Below are 20,874 nucleotides of genomic sequence, written 5' to 3' on the forward strand. Positions count from 1 at the left end.
AGTCGGAGAAACACATTTATCTGTGCAGTTATATTTGTAAGAATTTTTTATGTTTTTGTGGAACTTTTACGTGCATTTTAGGACGCATGCTTGCCCCTTTTCTCATGATATCTAGCTTCATGTTTTTTTCTGATGTAAAAAGGCTTGAGTGGGCTGATTCTTGTGAACAGCATTTTGTGTTGAATATGCAGTGTGCATCATTCCCTTCAGGCTATTCAGCCAACAATAAGACTAAAAATACCTCATTGTTGAGTAATGTCCTCTCTGTAAGTATTCCTAAGTAAAGAAAAATAACTGAAGCTCTGACTAGGTTCAATGACCCATGCTGTTTTGTAGCTTATGTCTTCACTTAGCCATGTCAATCAACTTTTTTTGTGCATTACGTTCTGCCTCTAATGTTGACTCAGAGGTCATTAATTCAGATCAAGGACACCTCTGTAATAGACTTGTGTCGCGCAAATACAGTGGCTGTTAGTTTGCAAACAGCTTAGCAAGCAGCGAGTGTTCCTTGAGCTTTGATTCGATGCTAAGTGCTTCATCAATCACAATCCCAGACAGATCATTAGAGGTTTCTAAGATGACAAGACCAGTCAAACCATTTACACCAGATTGCTTCAGACCACCCCTCAAACCTTTAATTATATCCAAGGTTGGCAGTTAGCAAAGACACGCGATGATAATTGACTCACTCAATTTCAGTCATTTGTTAAAAAAACTTGTTAGTCAAGGTTTTTAGTTACTTTTCTTTAGTATGACAGACAAGCTAATGTTCAAAACAGAACATAGGGTCAATTAATTGCAGCAAAGCACAGTGTAATTTTTATTAAATTGATAGTTGGGCTGAACAGCTAGATGGAGGCTGGATTGTTAACGTGGTTTAAAAGTGCATACCTAAAGAAATCACTGAAATAGTGAAGCAATGCTTTACACTGTTATTTAACATTATAAAACTTTCTAAGTTACCTTTTATCATTATTTTATGCTTTTAAGATAATACAATGGTTAATAGTACCATCATAAAGACTAATACAGACTGTATGGTAGATTCATGGACAATTATAACAAATGTCTGAGTCCTTAAGAATAATTTTCCACATCAACAGTGTTCAATTCAGTACCCAGAGAGAACCCGGCCAATGCCACACAGACACACACTTAGCTGCGATTCAGACCTGAGATGTTCTGCTTGAGACACTAATTCTGGAATAGTTAACAATAGACTTAAATGGGCTGCATTATATTTATAAGATTAAATAAGAGCTTTACAATACAAATATGAAGCTGCATGAGTCTGTTACCAAGGCAAAGTGAAAGGTGTTGTTTCCAACTGTTCTTACACAACATGAAGATTTTAAAACCATATACAGGAAGTAAGTATAAATGTAGTTTTTCTTTTACTAAGGATTTACCTTTTTTCTTAATTTACGTCTTATTTTGTTGCTGCAAAACAATCAACTAGATCTACATAAATGTTAGGCTACTTGGGTTTAGTTAGCTAAAAAAAAAAAAAACGTCATGCTAGCACTGCTTAGCTGTCAGCAGACTTAATTCATAAATGTTGCTATTTTTTAATTTTTTTAATTTTTTATGCTTTAAATATTAACATCCTTCTTAGATGATTCACATTAGAGGACTGCACAGGGATTGGAAGCAACCGGGTCCCTTGGGACTTGCAACAAGTGTTGTGGGAACCAGCGGTAGTGGTCAGAAATCTAACAGGTGTGAATGGGAAACACACACACACACACACACACACACACAGACACACCACACAAGCAGGTGGCATTCGCTGAAAATCAAACTCGAGTGACTTGAAGTGTCTCAAGTGTCAGCACAAGGCTCTAAAATGTATTTTATTGTACCTTTATTAGTTCTACACGCATATTAATAACCTGTCATCTAGAGTTAATTGCCATGAACTGTCATATATAAAAGTATGTGTGTGTGTGTGTGTGTGCATGTGTGCGTGCGTGCGTGCGTGCATGTGAGAAGCAAAAACTATAATCAGCCACAAATAAAGTAGAAAAGACATAAGTGATTGTATGACTTCCCTGTTATCAAATTAAGAATTAAATTCTGAACATCTTATAATCTTAAATTATATATATATATATATATAAACCTCCACAATCTCTATGTACATAAAATAGTGGGAATAACATAACTTGATTAACAATGGTACAGTTAAGATAAAAAGTAAAAAAGTATGAATATTACCCTATTGGCATGTTGCAAGTTAAAAGGTAAAAATATCTGTGTCTTCAAACAACCCACCACAGACTGGAGTGCTACAGATGCACGATGCAGCTCCTAGTGAGCACACTCAGTCAACTTAAATAAAAGCTTTAAATGAGAATGTGTTCACTGTGTTCTCATACTGTAAGCATAAAATACCTTTTTGTCCTTCCCACCCATCTGTTTAATGAAAACACTTTTTTTGTGCCATCATAACACCTTGGGGATGGCCAGTAACTTGCATGTGTATGTGTCTGTAGGACAGTTTGTCTTCCAGATGAGTGGCTGGGTGTTGTATACCAGAGCAGACAGGCATCAGCCAGTATCACAGGGTAACTGTCTCAGGCCCTTCACCTTTGTATGCACCAACATAGAGGAACCTGAACAGAACATATCTATTTATATTTCCTCATGCTCCGGAGTCCAAGTGCCCCCTGGTGAGTAGAAGGTGGAAAAGTCCCTGAGGGAAATTAATCAAGGCTGATTTCATTTAGCTTTAACTTTGTCATCAGACAAATGTTGTCTACACATTTAATTTCAGGTCTAATTATAACCAAAACCTCAGGTCACCCATGAACTACACTTCTAATATAAATATTCAGCACATTTCTACATTGCCTGCAGCTTTATACCCCCCTCCCATCTTCTGTTCTGGATATGGATCCAGTGCAGCATCAATGACTGTTTGCCTCAGGAGGGTAGTAGTGCTTATTCCAGCAGACAGAGCAGGGAGATCACATGAATATCAGATCCCAGTGGAGCTGTAGCTTTGGCTGCTCTTTAAAGTCCAATCAATGAAAGAAACATGACCCGTGTCTATTTGTTGTTTAGAGGGCGACAAGCTGTTTCTGGGAAAAAACTGCATGCTGTGTGCAATTCAGGAAAGAGATAATATACAGAAAAAGCAGCTATACACATAGAATATCAGCTGTAAATAATTCACAGCACTGTCAGGCATGTAATTTAATGGACACATTTAACACCTGAGCAAATTGTTGAGGAAAACAGCAGCATAATGCAACAGAAGTTCAGTGAATATGAGCATGCTGACTATGGAGGTTTGACCGATTTAGCTGCAGGCAAAGGCTACCTTCAATGTCCAAAGCTATTAGAGATTTCTGTACTGCTAAAGTGCTGCTCCGGGGTACCAATTTCCCTGCATTAATGTCTACCTTACACCGCAGCAAATCTCCGGCTAATTCTAATGCCTCTACCTTATACTCTAAAAATAACACCGTTTGGATAGCTCAGGTGCTTAAGATGGTCGTAATGAAATGGAAAGAGAAACAGCCGACTTTTCATTTCAAAACAGGACAGTTTATTATCAAGAACAAGAATATCAAACATTAGAAGGAAGGAGAAATTTCATTAGTTTCATTAAACTTGTTTTCACTGCAATTTGACAACTTAAATGCTTCCAGTACAGAAAAATGACTTAAGTTTGGCGCTTCGGTTAAATTTTACAAGTGTAATTACAGTATTTCCTTATTTTTTACCTTATCATGTAAATATAGTTCTGCTGAAACCAGAGATAACAATAGTAGTTAATAACAGGCTATTCAAGGGGAGTTTTCATGTATGTAAAGTGCTGTTTTTTGTCTTCCTTACAGACAAGATTGGGGCTCGGTCGAGTCCAGTTTGTGATCTGAATCTTTTATTGCCAGTCGAAGGTGCGCCTGACTAGCCTGAAGAAGGTTCGGTTGTGTTCTCGTAGGTAGGAGCGAAGCTGCTGCAGAACAGTGCTGTTGACAGCAGGGTGAGGACGTCCTTTGGACTCATGCAGACAGCGCTCTTTTCCATCACTTCGGATACAGTAAAACCCCTTGGTCTGGTTAAAGTAAAAGTTGGAGGATACTATCCTTGGAGGCAAGTTGAGGAAGCGCTCCACCTTCTGAAGCTCTGGCAGGGGGTCACGGATCAGAGCGTCCCCATCTACTATGTGTATCTGTTCCAGGGGAAAGTGGCGCAGCCAGTTATGCATGTGGATGTCATACAGGCTCCTCTGAATTGCCTTGTACCGGACATTCAGGGCACCATTGCGCACTAGCAGGTTCTCAATGGCTTGTACTGGCTTGTGGTTCTCCAGCCGGTTGAAGTATACCTGGGTGTAGTCAGAGATGACCCGCTCAGCTGGATCTCGCAAGATCAATAGCAGTTTTATGGACGAATTCATGGCACAGATGCGCTCTGGTGCAAGGGCTGATGTAAAGTAACCTGGAGTTTTCTCGATTGTGATCTGGTGGGGGTAAGAGTACGGCATCAGCTCACGGTACCACTCAAGACCCTTAGCATAGTTTTCATCCCAGTCAAAGAAGTGCACCTCGGTGGCTGCAGCAGCGACTTCAGGGTGTATGTCTAACATCTCCAACAGAGCTCTCGTGCCCCCTTTGCGTACCCCAATAATGATACTATGTGGGGTTCGTTTGCTTGTTCCTGGGGGTGGAAAGGTTACATCTTCAGAGACATTGGCCGGTAGTCCAGAATCAAGGTCCATACTAAAGTCTGTCTGAACAAACTCAGGTGGGGCAGCATTTGTCTGGAGAACCAGAAGAAACACTGATGCCAGAAAACAAGCCATGGCAATAAACTGAAGAGCAAAGACTGGCAGACAGAAGCGAGACAGTGGTCTAGCTGTGAATAAGATGAGTCTTTCTGGGTTCAGTAGTAGCAAGGGAAGTTAGAAATGCAGTCTTTGTCTGCCATTGAATTTGGACTGGAGGAGGAAAAATCGTCAGCCGTCCACAGTACATCTGCAGAAAGGAACAAAGACAAAACAAGAGAGAAGAAAAGGCTTTCAGATTTCAGGCATAAAAAGCAGAATGAATGTCTCTATTTTACTGAAATAACACTTTCCTCATTCCCTTGAAAAGAGATCCAGTAATAAATACATTCCATGTCTGTTATAAGTGTATCATCTCAAAAGGATAATCCCAATTCATCTGTCTTTCTCGTCTCATCTTCCCCTGTTTCCAATTTCTCTTTCTTCTCACTCTATGAAGTCACTTTCAATTGATACTGTAATTTCATTTGCTGAAAAATAATTACCCAGACAGCTCATCAGAAAATGTGTCTGAGATATGCAAGTGTGGCTGAAGGCCAAGAGAAAAGTTTCCCCAGCTAGGTGGAACTTTGATTTTTCTATTCAATAGCAAAGCAATGAAATTCAACAAACTGAAAAGGTGAAGGATTTAGTAGTGTTAAATATGACTTATCATAATTTTGAAGAGCTTAAAAAAACTTTTAATTCATCACACACAAGGCTTTAAAATAAATTCTTGTTTTCTTGCTTTGAAATGGGCACATTTCAAAGGATTTACCTTCACATACCCATCTGATAGAATACATTCCCTTGCTCTGAAGCAAGCAGCCATGAGTTGACAGAGCAGAGCAAATTTTTCAAATGTCATGGAATTCATTTTAACTAAACAAAAGTCCACAGATGTCTTCCCAAGGAAAACCGGCTGAGAGAGCGGCTGCTTGCACTGAACCAGTCAAAACAACAGGACCCGGCTATGCAAACATCCAGCTTCAGATGCAAAGGTCATGGTTAGGTAATCTAAACCTTCACTTCCTGGGAACACACTACCACACTCACACAAACACACTCAAAACTACAGTTTGTGTTCTCTACAAATTGTGCAGCTTACAAATAGATGAGAGATCCTTCAAATACATTTTCAAAACTGGTTTCTTTGCTCAGAGGTCAGTTTAATCCAGTTTGATATGATTTTATTATAATAGGCAATGATGATGAAAAAGAGTAAATTCCTATGTATCAGTATCACGAGACACTGATACAGCAATTTAACATTTTTTATACCCTTTGGAGGCAAATAAGGAAATGTATTTTAGTCCTCATAAATAAGGACTAACAGACAAGCAGCACTGATGCTTCTTACTGAAAACGTTAACACAACATTTCCTTGTATCAACTTGAATGCAACTCTTTTATATATATATATATATATATATATATATATATATATATATATATATATATATATATATATATATATATCCATCTTGGGTGCATTATTAATAAATAAATGAGAATTTAAAAACATTGCTCATTGAGTTTTAACTGTTTTCCTCCACACTGTTATCACAATGAGCTCACATAAGCTCCCAGGTCTGTTTTCACTCATGCAAGAAAAAGAAATGTGTGCTTCTTCCTGGTTTTTAGTAAAATATATGACAAAGCTGGAAAAAAAATTAAGTTGTACCAGCAAATGGTTTCAAAAAGCCATGTGCACAAAGTCTGGAACTTTTAGGACAATAAAAACAATAGTGAAGGGAGGGGTTGTTTCCTCTTGGTGCTCTTGGCATTGATACTTAGATACAAATCTTTGGTGTTGATTAGAACCCAATTATTGATTTTGGCTTTAGACAACCGTTTACCTAAATTTGCAGTATACACACAAACACATAAATATATACAGTTACATTTTGGATACATACTATGACAACAAAAACCACAGACAATGATGTAAAAAATGAGCGAGCCAACATTGTTTATATACAGCAGCATTACTTATTATTGTGCTAGAAATGTGTATCTGGTTCGTTATCTGGAATCCCAAAGTTTCTAAAGTCAGGCAGTGCTCAACCCGACAAAAACAGGTATTGTAACCCCAAATTATTCAGTGCTGCCTTTCACCTTGCCATTAAAGTAGTGTGTGACAAAATGAAAGACCTTTTAATAAGAAACTAAAAACTGTATTTCTATTTGTATCTAATCACTTTAATTGTAATAATTGTGTTTTTATTCTCTTAGAATGAACCATTTATGGGTCCACATACATGGCAGCTGCCATATTTATACAACTATTTTTACTACGGATAGTAAAAATATGGATAGCACCATTTGGGATGAGTAACGCCTTTAAAGCACCATAGAAGAAGACAGCATAGGTGTACACAATATTGCAATAGTTACCTGTAGCGCAGTTATCGCTGCACCTGAGGTAACTGGATCCATTCACAGATGAAAACATGTTTATATCTGGAAGAATTTTGTCCATTGATGGCCACTGTCCATTTTTAACTGTGAGTGGCATTTGAAGTAATTTCTATGCCCATTTTTACCACTAGATTTCAGTAATTCTTACACACTGCACTTTTAAGCTTCCCAAAATAGTTAACATGTTAGCTAGGTGTCCACATAGGACTTTACCAGGGAGCAAACTGTCAAACTCATACAGTCAGAAACTTTGCAAGATGTAAATAATGAACAGAAAGGAGGTATGTATTTTCCAGATGGGTGGAAAATATGGGAGAAAATGCAATATCTGTGGAATTGTAGATGGTATTTAATGCCACTAAATCAAGTATGATAGATATCCAGTCACACTGGCCCCGCCTGCGTATTGTTAATTTTTGAGGGCAGTTACAACCAACACTCCAAACAAATTCAAGGTAGCAATCATAAATGTGTATATTCCTAGCCTAAGTAAAGGCTGTTTGTCTTACAACTGTGACTTGCATACTAATAAGATTAACATTAGGTTCACCATGGCTGTCTTGTCATCATAGGTGCATTAGTTATTGTCTCCCCAGAATTAAAGCTTCAAATATTCATGTTTAAATCTTACTGAATCTTCAAAGCTCCAAAGATGTGGTTCGGGAAAGCATTAATCTGTGTCTTCCTGTGAATTATACTTAGACAAGATTAGCCACTTGTCAAGCATGAATAAATTATGTTTTCTAAAATCTGTGTGCTTGTGTTGCTTTTAGTGACCCTGTGTAATTATAAATTCTCTGCTTGTGGAAAAACTGCCTTGAGTGCAATTTAGTCACAGACGTTCCTCTAATCAAGCAAACATGAAGAGTGTTACTGCCCAAGTACATTTCTATGATATTACCACTGGCCTTTCTCTCACCTTACAGAGTCTTTCAACCATACAAAGGTGATGACACATGCCCCCCCCCACTTCACACTTCATTTGGTATCTCGAGTCTGGTATGGTGCCTGTGTGTGCTGAACGCAGGAGAGTCGACCTGCCCTACAGGGCCCAGTGTTGTGCAGGGAGGCACTTATATGCTGCGACAGGCACGCCTGCCTGTCAGCATTTCCCTGGCAAAGAGCTGCCAAGTCCAATGCCTACCACCGGGCTGCCAGACGAGCTTTCTGTCTCATCCAATTCCCTACACTCCTCTCTCAGCATAACACCACCTGGAAGGAGCCGTTGTTTCACATTCCACTGGGCCTTATTGCTTTATTCAGCTTGAAGCATATATTTCCAGGTTTACAATTGGCACATGGCAGTTATGTTATACACTATTTAACCAAAAATATGTCCACCAAACATTATGGGGCCTGTAGAGTGCTATATATGTAGGTCAGCAGGAATAAAAAAAAAAAAAAAACTATGGGCCCACTGAGTCTTGTGAGCAGGGTAAAGCATTGTTGTGTTGTGGCTCACTGCTGCTGCCCAGCATGATTTTAGATCTGAGCTGTGGGCACTTTTTCACTTGTAAGGTTTGTATGCTTTACTTGCACTTGTCCTTCAGGGACTCTATGGTGAAACATTTCCCTTGTACCATTGCTCAAATTATTTCCCCATGCACTAACTTAAACTTAACTTTAAACTTGGGATTTGATGGTTCAGTGGTTAAAATGACTTTGGCCCTAAATTTGGCTTGATTGTTTATTAGTCATGTGATTAGTCTAAGTTTGTCTTTGTTGCCACAGCAGTCCTGAACTTCTCAGAAGTTTATTATTAGGATTTTTAGAGAAATTATAGAATTATAGAATACTAATCAAAAGGTTGGATAAGTTGGATTTACACTGCCCTTTTTGATTCAGATTCAGAAAAAGCAATTGGAAAAGGTGAAAAACAGCTGAAACAAAGTGCTGCACAGAAATAAAATCCATATATAATTAAAAACAAAAAGACTAATAAAAACACAAGACATAAGAACGGCTTTTTTTTTTTTTTTTTTTTTTTGCAGAAGACATGCAAGAAGCTTTAGTGATGTATAGTACCAGTCAAAAGTTTGCACACAATTTCCCATTAAATCTAATCTTTTGACCTGTATTGTACGTCAATTTCAAACATTGTCAAACACCACTGTCCTCATCCTCCCATTAGGGATATGAATCCCCACCACTGGGGCCAATTTGGTACACATGTCGATACGCTGCCAGCGATACGATACAATAACGATACAGTGAAGCCTCCTGCCGATACAATGCAATAAGATTCACCCTTGTTCATGATTCATTAATAATTTGACTTTATACAATGAGATTTGGTTCGATACGATTCATGACTTGATTCAAAATGATGCAACAAAATACAAAGAATTTACAAGCCCCACATCTGGCACGTTTTCTATAAAGAAAAATGTTTTTTTTTTTTTTTTTCTTTCTTTTTTTGTGTTTAAATTTGATCTTAACCTCATTTTCTACTTATACAATACATTTATTTTTGGCCTTTAAAAAAAGCAGTCCTTTTCTAAGGTCTTTTTTTTTTTTTGTATGTAATTTTACAACAAATCACAACATGTTGAAATAGCAGGTCTCTATTAGCCAGAATTTGACGTCATAGGATGAGTCATGAAAGCGACTCCTGCCCCCATCAGCTTTAAAACACTGAAGTCACAAGTGTGGAAAACAACAATGGCAGCAGCGGCAGTTCGGCGATCCTGACTGTTGTGTTGTGTTGTGTGTGTAAACACACACGTATATATATATATATATATATATATATATATATATGTACATATATATATATACATATTAAACAAACACTCACTCAAACACATATAGTGCCAGTTTGAAATGTGGGGAAAAATCTAGGGCATGAAATAGGAGGGAAACCAGCTTTCAGTTGAATTGGTTTTATATGAATCTGCTCTGTTATGGTCCACTCATACAATGTTTCCCTGCCTGGGAGACATTGTATCCTCTTGTTAACACTAATTTATAAAAATAAAATGAAGTACTGTCAAGTGTATCACTTTTCAGATAATGACATCAAATCTATACCACATTCCCACTAAACCCATTTTAAAGAGCCTCTACATACACACTTGCCAACCATTATCTAGCCTCTAAAGTTGTCAGGCACCGGACTGCCCAGTCAAGACATCTGCATGATTTATTATATTCCCCCGCCAGGCTAAGAGAAGGGCTACACGGGTTTCTGGTGCCACAGGAGGCCACGCTCCCACTAATTAACCCAAACAGCCGCCTCTGTATGTATGCATAACAATCTCTCATTCATATTCAGCAGCATCCCCCCCAAACAAAAACTAACTGAGGCAGGCAGCAGGTATTATACAGGGCAGCTTTGTTTTTGTTAATAAGTACTCATTAAAAATGTCAACGCAGCATAATTATTGCTCCAATAAAGCTTGATTACTAAGGGTGTCTTTATTAAGTGGACTCAAACAAGGAACTTATTAATCATTGTTAGTGTTAATTTTTCTGTGTTGGTATCAAGTTTTCAATGCATTACACAAATAAATGCACATTGTCAGTTATCTCAGGATTGCTCTATTTTCAGCATTGCTAAAGAAAACAATGTAATATGAAGCAGAGCAGAGGAAAATTTATTTTTTTCTTGTTTCTCAGCCAGTTGCTCTCTGTTTGACTGGCTCAAATTATAGTTAGAAAGTCTGTCAGATGCTCTGACCCTTCCCCCCACAAAAAAATAAAGAAAAAAACACACACATCTTAGGATATAAAAATGCACACACAACTTCATTCTGTACCTTCCCCTTTGCTCCCACTTATTTTCTCAGCCAATCTCTCAAACAGGCCCCTCACCAACCAGTACAATGGATTTCACACCCACACACTTCCAACTGCAACTCTGAAATTTCCCTCCCACGTAGTACAGTACAGGACTGGTTTTAAATTATGGATGAATTTTGGTTCACATTGGGATTCCAGGCTCCATTTATTAATTTCTGTTACACCAACTTTAAAGCTTCAGCTACTCACAGAGGACAGAGATTATAATTTCTTCTTTTCTTAACCTTGAAGATCAAATAACCTTAGATACTACGACAGCACATAAGCCAACAGAATAAATAAATAAATAAATAGTTTGTAATCAAGAGCAAAAACTGGAGAATCTTGTGTAATGTATCCAAATTCTCAGCATGTAGAGGAAAACAGCTGTGCACATATAGCTAGTTAATTGAAATGAAATGAAATAATAAGTAGCTATACATTAGATTTACATTACAGCATTGTACCATCCTGTTTCCAAGATATTTAAGACACTTTGCAAAAGTTGCACAGATTGTGGAATCCTGGGCTGATGCGGATGCTGATACTGCTATAAAAATTCTGTTGAAGCTTTGTTTTTAGCCTCTTATACTATTGCAAACTCAGTGACTTCTTAGTGCTTACATGGCTCAACAAAATGTATCTGTGCCCACAGACACACATATACAAATGAAATATAGATCAAATTTTTCAATTCAAGGCAAAAATGACATACAGATATCAGCCAAAGCCATTGGTCGGTGTTATTTTGCTGATAGTACGTTTGCAGTCGACAAGCTGAATCCTGGCTGATACCGATGTTAGGCCGAAAGATCTGTGCATCAAAAGTTCAAACCTCACATTTCACTGATGATGCCCTTGTAATATGAGCAGGAAGAAGTTTTAAACAGTGCAGATAAAAGGAAGCTCTTTAATAAAATAAAAAATGTCCTTATAGAGTTTTAATGTATGAGTCAGCATTTATAGTTATTGATTTTGATTCTTCAGATAAGAGGAGAATTTCCTACTTTGCACCAGTCCAGTAAAAAAAAAGGCTCAGACCTGAGTGAAGGATTTTTATTCTAGTTTATTATGTTTTCTTTTTTTTATGCAGCATTGAACTGTGTTCCCTGGCAGCAGTTTTTAAGAAGTCTTCCTGAGCTCATGCAGAGGTTTCAACAACAGAAGCACCAGAAGTGTTTTCAGTGCATCACTGCCTGAGGGCCAGAATATCACAGCTATTTCAGAGTGCTTTTCACTTTTGTCCCTGACTGAATTAAGAGACTTTTATTATTATTATTAGTTGAATCTCTGAATGACATTACATCCTATAGATGACAATATCCCCAAATTATTTTAAAATGTATCTTGATTCAATTCATAATAAGCACATATCCAAATAAAGAAATAACCAATAAATTAATATGTAAGTAAATATATAAATAACTAAATGTTCTTATGAAGTTAAAACACAATCACTTAAAAAAGGAAAAATTGGTTTCTTGCACAACTACTGCACTCATTCATTTGAACCAGGAGAACACAAGATGGCAGCTTTAGTCTCTGCAATACCAACAAAACCAGCGTCACAGTAATAGTTTCCTCTGGGGCCACCTGGTGGATAAATATCTAAAACTAAATTTAAATCATTTTAGCCCTTCCCTTTCATCTGTGCTTTCATATCCACAAGACTGGCATTACTGGGCTGAAACAAACATGGCTGATGCTTCCACACCCCACTGACACTGTGCTGTGGTCTTCCTTAAAAGTGCTGAAACAACCTGAATGGAAATTAATTCTTCAAAAACATTCTAACATGATAATTCTCTGTGTGCATTAGAAATTGTGATTTAATAAGATTCAGAGTGTTACACAGGTCATCATAGAGAAGAAGAAGTCAGAAATTCATCCGTTATTCTGCCCTTTCAAATGGCAAAACAAGTCTGAGAATATTTCCCAAGCATGGTCAAGACAAATACTGAGGCCCTAAAAGAACAGTTTTTCAGACTCTTTTCATATTCACAAACAAAAACCTCGCTGGACTCTCGCTTGGCTTCCCTGTTCCCTCCTAATTATGTCTGTTTAAACTCCTTTTTTATCTCAAACTGCAACTTATGTTCAGCTTCCTCTCAACCTCCTCATTGATTAGAGCCAGTATGTTTCCATGTGCAGTTAAGATATGGTTACAGCTTGACAGGGCCATTTATTCAAACTAAATATACAAACATGAAAAAAGTCATAATCCATTAATCTACACAAGTGTTACGATAGATGGGAAAATGTCTCCTTACCGCTTGTTCCTATCTGCTTTTTCTAGCTAAGCTTTTCACTGACAAAAAAATCAATTGCCTTTAGCTTGCAGAATATCAGTACAATGATCAGCAGTATTTTGCATTTAATATTGAACCAAATGTTTTAAATATATGAAATATCTGGACTTCAAGCAAACCTGTCCAACATTAGGACTTTTTTTACTCCAGAGGCATGCTGTAGTAATAGATGGAGCGTCCAGTTTAGCATTGTCTCGCTAAATATATGTCCTTTCATAAAAACATATATAACAGGATATTTATGGGTGTGTTTATATAACTTTTAGTATCTAAATTAATTCTAATTTCAGTTGGAATTAATAAAATCTGGTTTTAGATAGACTTTTTAATATTTAGATTTTTTTAAAATAACTTTATGAAAACACACAATGATGAGGATATAAAACTTTACCATAATGTGCCCAAATCACACTCAGTGGGCCCCTACATGGCCTGTTGCCATTTAAAGATCTGACACCTCAGCCGCCTTTCATATGATGGTAATCATAATAGGGAATCATTTTTCTTAATTTTAAGAAGAAATTACAGGGCAGCTCTGTTGGCCAGCAATGTTTGACTATTTGTGGAGTGTATGAGTAAGACAATGGCTGAATCCACACCCACATGTCAGCAGAGGCATTCATTAACAGACTTCAAGAGGATAATTTGTCATTTGCCAATGCATCCAGACACATGTGGTCTTGAGTACTAATTACAGTATTTTAACTGTGATCTTCTATATGCCAAGTTAAACTTTCTCTCTATAGCGATCTTTTCAGCTCTTTTTCCCCTGCAGAATGTTTCAGTGTGCAAAGCAAGCTCTCCCAATTACCAATCCTTCTGCCCACGGCCATCTGTGCACACATCGAGCATGAGCCACCCAACTTGATGAGAGCCTGTGCCTCATAAACAAATATATGTTTATGTTGTACTCGCCAAATTTGAATAAACAAACCAACAAACATCTCATACCACTTTATGTGGAGCTGGAATTGAGAATACTCTGAAGACTGACACGAACCTCGCCATAACAACAACCCTCCAGTCACTTAGCCTAAATACATCACAGCAGGATTGCTTTAGCAGCCTCTGTTACCCCGCTGCACACTTTGGCCCAGACACCTTCCCCTTTAGGGCTGGCATTTGTCAATGCTCTGAGATTTATTTCAAGCATCAGCTGACATTGTCTGGAATCCCAGAAGGCATTTTCTCAGATAAAATAGGCTGAGTTGCTCATCACCCTTGGAAGAGGGGAGGCAACCATCGCTGGGACACTGACTCACTCAGGAAGTGTTCGGCGGCCCGTCAGGACCAACAACAGACTATGAGAAGAAATTCAATCAGAGAGTGGCCTGATGAGCCTTCATTCAGCCTGCCACTTCTGATTAAAGCACCTATGCTTTCACTGCACTTAGTGCGAGAGCCTTCTCATCACAAAAGATAAAGCTAATTTTGCTTTGCCAAATTTAATGCCACTGTAATTCTTATCATGCTTCTCCCATCACACCTTCCTGAGTTCTCACAATGAGTCTCATCTTCTCCGTGTAAAGTAATTATTTTGCAGTTTATCGCAGAGGGAAGACTGTGAAATGCCGACGTAATCAAAAGCAATGCACTAACCTCACCCTCCCCCCTTTTTTTACTGTAGGTCTTTGGAATGCCGATGTGTTTCTCTAGTCTCGCAGGCGTCCTGAAAACTGCAATACACACATGCATTATGGATGAATTACTTCATCAAATAAAAAGCACGGCATCTTGTAATGAACTACGAGGATACTTTTAATCTTTGATGAGGCCAGCATGGTAAATAGTTTAATGAGAAACACTACGAGAAGGCCTGCTGAGTGCTGACAAAGATACCAGAGCTCTGATGAGTATATTGGAGAAAAATGCACAATGATAAGAGAATGTGATGCTCTTGCACTGGTGTTTATTAAACTGCATCAATCTTTCAGTTCATAAGCAGTATTAAGTGATACATGAAGCTCAGTCCCACCTTGGCACTAAATTATGCACAGACTCTACTATGGGTCAGTCACAAAATAAACTTTAACTTAAGTATGCATATACTAAATAAATAGCTTATGTTGATTTCCCCCAAACTACTGCTTGCGTGTGCAGTCCTCCGTAACTTGGAAAACCTTTCACGCTCTGGCACAAAAGTGTCCTATTGGAAGGCACACAGCACAAATCTGCCAGTGTTTTCCCGCCATCACAAATATGTATTCAGCACTGCAGGAGTCAAGGTTTAGTATTTGGGCCTTCTGTGATGTGCTGCTGGCTGCCAAGAGCTGAATTGATTCAACACCAGGCTGCAGTTAGCAAGCTAATGTTAATGCTTTCAGCGTAAATCTGTTTCCAAATGGAGCGCCCCATGTTTGCTCGCATTAGAGGTTGGAGTATTGGTTATTACTCTCCCTCATGCAGGAGTGGGATATTGCATTAATGCAATACACAAGAGGGAAAGTCCTGTGTATGCAGCCTAAGCATGCTAAGACAGAAATAGGCTTGGTACAAGCAGCTGCTTTGACAATGCTCAAGTTTTTTAGCTGCTCGGCTAACTACCAATGAACATGAGGTGACTGCCAAATTAGCAGTAAAAGCAGGATAAGTTTTATTTCTTTGTGTAGTACATATGAATGACAGATCAGTCAAGTGTAACTGTGAGTTATGCAGATGAGAAATGATTGAGACTGACAGTGACATTTAAACATTTCTGGGATGTCATTAAGCAGCAGCCATTGACCTTGGACTGGAACTTTCACAGTATCAAGCTACCTCATCTACATAAGTAATTCAAGTTGTCGCTTCACATGCTGGCTATCGATTGTAACATAATCAGAGGGATCCGACCCCGTAGGCTGAGGTGGCTCAGTCATTTATCAGTGCTAAGTTTAAAACTCGCCAAGTCATTGTTTTAATGAAAGTGTCCGTATCAGACAATCAAAATTTGATTAAAGGAGAGGATCACAATTATTTAAGTCTGTCTCAAAGCAACCCATACTAAAGTGAAAGCAGAGTAACTTGCTGCAATCATCCCTTATGGTCTAACTGGATATTAAGAGACCTTCTTCCTAAAGTGCATTTGGTGTGAAGGAAGGTGGATGAATCCACAACCTTCTTACTGCATAAAAATATATTCCCTATTCTTTCTGAAATAAGTACAGTCCTGTAGAAGTTTCAGCCCTTATAGAACAAAACATTCTGCTTTTGTCCTCCATCATGTACAGTTAATTAGTGTGTTTGAATATGTAAAATGACTACAGCAAGCAAAAGTTGTTTGAGCCTAAGTTTTAGGACAGATCATAAGAAATGCAACCCAGTTCTACAGATTTACTTCTAGTTCACATTTATGTTTACAGCAATACCACTCAGTGGGCTATTAGCAGCCCAGCTTCTTGCTCCCTTTTTCTGTCACATGCACTGCAGAGGCTGCAGGACTCTGTCCTACTGCTATTAATATTTTGCATTACAGAAGTACAAAACAGCCTCCTTTCATATGATTGACCAGTTAAGAGTAATGCAAGAACCTAGCTGTTACTTTTGCAGGCAGGGCTGTTCGATTGCAACTCATAACAAGTCTGATGGACAGTATTAAAAAGAAAATGATTACATCACAAAGACATATTCTAAAAACATCATTATTTCTTAGCTACTATGCACAAGACAGCCTCTCATCAACCTACATGCAAGTCTGCCTTTGGAGCATGGAGGGTTAACTATTATAGCCAATGTCTGTGTATGCAAAGCCTGTTGCATGGGCCCCAAGATGGAGATTGGCTGTGGTTCCTGGCTATGACCCCCCTCTTTTTGTACTCTCTTCTGAATGGTCGCCACTCATCCTGTTGGACCTATGAAGGGATCAACCTCATCACGTTTTGGATTGGAGGCAACCTGTCCCGCTCCTCTGCCCAATCAGCGCGACCCTCGGCCTTTAAGAAGGAGGAATTGTAGATATTCGAGGCAGCTGGGTACCTTAAGCACTCAGTTTTGCCATTTGGGATTGTGAGAGCTCTGGAAGTGTTTAATCTGTGTGGTTTGTAAGCCTTTTGACACCCTTTTTGATTGCTGCAAGACTGTGTGTGGTTCTGGTTTGAAGAGACACTATTAGAATTGAGTAGTGATTTGTGTTGTTTATGGTTATAGTATTTTGGTTAAGACGTTTTCTTATTTTTATTTGTGTATAGAGGAATTAGGTTACGCTCTCATTAGGAGACGTATTTCTTTTTTTTTCTTTTTGTGTATTAAAAGCTATTAGTAAGAGTAATTGTTAAACTAGTTATCTTTATAAAGGACACCTTTTGTTGATTTTAAGTGAATGATATTGCTTTTGTTTTCATAGTACCGGACTTTATACCTGAAACAGGACACCGGAAGGGTATATTGTTGTCTGAACCTGTTTTTGTTAATAAATATTCCTTTCCTATTTTCTTCTTCTACCCCGTTCCCCTAGAGGGGTCGTAACAGTGTAAAGATATGACTACCTTCATAATATTTAGGGATGGTTTTTTTGTTTCAATAAAATGCAGTGTCACTTTACAGTAGCTGTGTTTTCCATGGACTTTAATCCAAGGGCTCCTCCTCTTTTGAGAAAGAAGTTGCAGCAAGTGAAAGTTTTTGGTGTCCGCATGCTTACTGACAGCTGAAGAAGTCACTGCATGTTCAGTTGGGTACGCAGCAGAGAAGCAACAATTGTTTGCAGGACACAATATGGCTCCATCTGGCTAATCCTCTACTGAATTAATTATATTTCATGAATAAAGATGAGAAAATTAAAGTTTTTGTTGCTCTGCTTTACGTGCTGTATTTCCCACAGAGCAGCAGGTGAGCCCAGACCAGATCTTTTTATGTATTGGAAAATCTAATCAGAATGTTTTCAGGCAGATTGAAAAAAAAAAAAAGTCTACATAAGCATTACTTATGTGGTGAGGTTGGAGTGAAAGACAGGTAAAAGTGGTTAATAGAAATATGGCATATGGCATATTGGCACCATTAATATTCTGTGTGTAGTTCATCTTTTCCTTGACTACCCAACCAAAAACCACGAGTTAGGAATTGAAATGGTTTCCCGACAGCTTCCTGTTAAACTAAATTGACAGAAATGTATTTTCAAAATGACCATCAGTTGCACACACACAGCCCGGCATCGTTTGCTGTTTGATTGTAACTGTGCCCACTAGCACCTTGCAGGCAAATAACATCAGCTGCCTCTGTGCTCATCTTTGAGAAACAGCCTTGTAATTTCCTACTTGCAGTGCAGACTGGATTGCAACAGAAGTGTTTATCTATAATAACAATCTCCAGCTCCATTACCTCGTCCCAAGTTTTCGCCTCTTTGGCAGGTAGTGCTTCTGAGGCTTGACTGGACAAAGAAGGAAAGTAATGTAAATCATCCAAGTTGCACGTCACTGTGCTGTGTTGTGCGCTCGGTCACTGTTTCCAACATTTGCCTGTACTCAGATTTGCCTACATATCGCCAAGCTGCTTTTTACTGTTGTTTCTCTCTGTGCCTGAAAGCAGAAGAAAATTCTGGAGCCAGCTGGGCTTCACATCTGCTTTCAAACTGAGATTCATCTGGCAGCTAGGCTCTGTTTTCAGACATTTTCAAGGAAAACAAACTGTGTGTCAACACTCTGTTGTTCATTCTGGCGAAAACAACAGTTTGGAGGAGTCTGAATGCAGTCCTGATTCCCATTTCTTGTTTTCAGCTTGCTTTGCAAGGTGGGATTTGCCATCAGTTTAGATCGCTAGTGCATCGCAGGAGCTAAGATGAGGAGAGGCTTTAACTGAATTTAAAGCCCTTGAAAAGAACACCAGAGTGGCACAAGGTGAGGGACATGTGAAGAATTCAGATTGAAAAAGCTGAAAGAACCTGTGATTTAATGGCACTATCCGAGCATGTGCAGTTCCTGATCTGTGACAGAATCAGGTTAAGACGATAGAGGGAATAAAATATGTCACTTCAGCAGGGTGACTTTCATAGCAGAGCAGAGCTTTGTCTCTGCTGGTGTGACGCTAAACCCACAAGCTAATGTTAGGACCCTGGGAAATCTAATGAATCTGTACTATTATTTTCTATTTCTCTCACCAAAAGGGCTCAAGCACGCTGTATTTGCTTCTTGAAAAAAAAGAGAAAAAGAAAAATCATCACAATACAGAGCCCAGTCCGGAGATTAATCAGCTTCAAGTGCGACACAAGTCCCATCAGAACTACATAACAAATTACAGTACAAGGAGTTCTCACTGTCAGTTTCATCCGCACCCTCTTGTTGCGCCATTATTCATGAATAAGTTATCAGCACCCCTCGCTAACCCCCCCTACGGCTTATTGCTCGTTCCGCCGCCTCCTTGGCCCTGTAAAACCAACTGAAGTGTTTATAGGAGATAAGCAGCAAAGGAGGTTGTAGGCCCAATAACTTCTTTTATCACCCCCAAGTTCTGCAGCAGGGGCCATTTTACGGGTGAATTTGCTGAAGACGAATTCTTAATTAGAGAAGTTTGTGGACCCAGCAGCAGAGGCCTAATGGGGGAATAAAAAGAATGAGAGAGAGGGCATCTGTGGAATCACTTGCTGGCCCACTTTATATCTTTGCAGTGTAGCAAAGACAAGAAAACAGCCTTGTTGAGCAGTATCAATGAAAAAAGAAAGGGTTTTCACGAATGTTTGGTTTGGTACTGTTTGTCTAGACAAGTCTGAGTCCGTTTGAAATTAGTTCAGGTTATTGATTTTCTCAGGGGCTTATCTTTATTAGAGGAGTTTACCTTGTCAATGGAATTACTGCCTTTGCCATCAAGGTGAGCAGATTCCATTTTCCAATATTGTAAAGTCTGGCCTGAGAGACTTGATATGGCTTAGGTTAATGGGAAATGCAATGTCTTAGACTGAGCTTATCTCCCTAGTCTTGAAGTTTGATGAAAACAATATAAGGCATTTATTCCTATACATTTAAATTACTCATCTCAGAAGGATAGCATGAATATTTCTCTGATGTGCTTCATTCAGCTCCCAAAAATTGCTCTGTCCAGTAGTCTTTTTAAGATAAGCTTTTTTGTAATATGTTTTATGTGCATATTATACTGTGATTGCTTTCTGTAATTCCTTCAACAAATGTTTTGTCTTCATAATAAGATCAGTCCGATCATGAATTGTACATACAGTAGAATAGAGCACAAATGCCCCTTGAACTGTGGCTAAATAAAGACCCTTGACAGCCAGAGTGCCTTTGTTCCAGTTTGAGGACCTTAAAGAGTTCATGTCCTGTTGCATGACCTAGTTCCAGCCAAGCTTTAGCTGTCAGACAGATGTTCTTACATTTGACTGTTGAATACTTTTGGTATACAGAACTCAGTCACTGCAAGAGGTCTAGGTCCTGTGGCTGCAAAACAGGCCCAAATCATCAGCCCTCCACCACCATGCTTGAAAATTGATATGAGATGGAAATAAGGCATTTTCACCTAACTTTGTTAGCGTTAACTCCACTTTAGTCTCATCATTTCAAATGACATGGTTCTACATGTCATGTAGTTTGTTCAGATGCAGCATTTTAAACCTACTGTAAGTCATGGTGCCTTGCTGGTTTTATAGAAAAGAGACTTTCTCCTGGAAACATT

At 38.6% G+C, this 20,874-nt stretch overlaps 1 protein-coding gene and 1 long non-coding RNA gene across 5 annotated transcripts in view; one reads left to right on the plus strand and one right to left on the minus strand.

Annotated features, from left to right (window-relative positions):
• The first annotated feature begins 398 nt into the window (after positions 1–398).
• On the plus strand, positions 399–20,673 carry LOC121655143. The gene is made up of 4 exons (XR_006013081.1): positions 399–409; positions 3,260–3,266; positions 17,719–17,723; positions 20,606–20,673. It is a non-coding gene; the product is annotated as an uncharacterized LOC121655143 (long non-coding RNA).
• Positions 3,537–20,874, minus strand: part of hs3st1l1 (heparan sulfate (glucosamine) 3-O-sulfotransferase 1-like1) — a 30,772-nt gene continuing 13,434 nt past the window's right edge. For 2 of the 4 annotated variants that reach the window (XM_042009584.1, XM_042009587.1), the window contains exon 2: positions 3,537–4,985. In XM_042009584.1, coding sequence (XP_041865518.1) covers positions 3,890–4,813 — 924 coding nt within the window. In that variant the 5' untranslated portion in view covers positions 4,814–4,985 and the 3' untranslated portion in view covers positions 3,537–3,889. Of the gene's footprint in view, positions 4,986–5,552; positions 5,727–20,874 lie in introns of those variants that run through there. The other 2 variants (XM_042009586.1, XM_042009585.1) reach the window with 2 other exon arrangements.

This window comes from Melanotaenia boesemani, chromosome 16 (assembly GCF_017639745.1).
Source record: "Melanotaenia boesemani isolate fMelBoe1 chromosome 16, fMelBoe1.pri, whole genome shotgun sequence".
NCBI lineage: Eukaryota > Metazoa > Chordata > Actinopteri > Atheriniformes > Melanotaeniidae > Melanotaenia > Melanotaenia boesemani.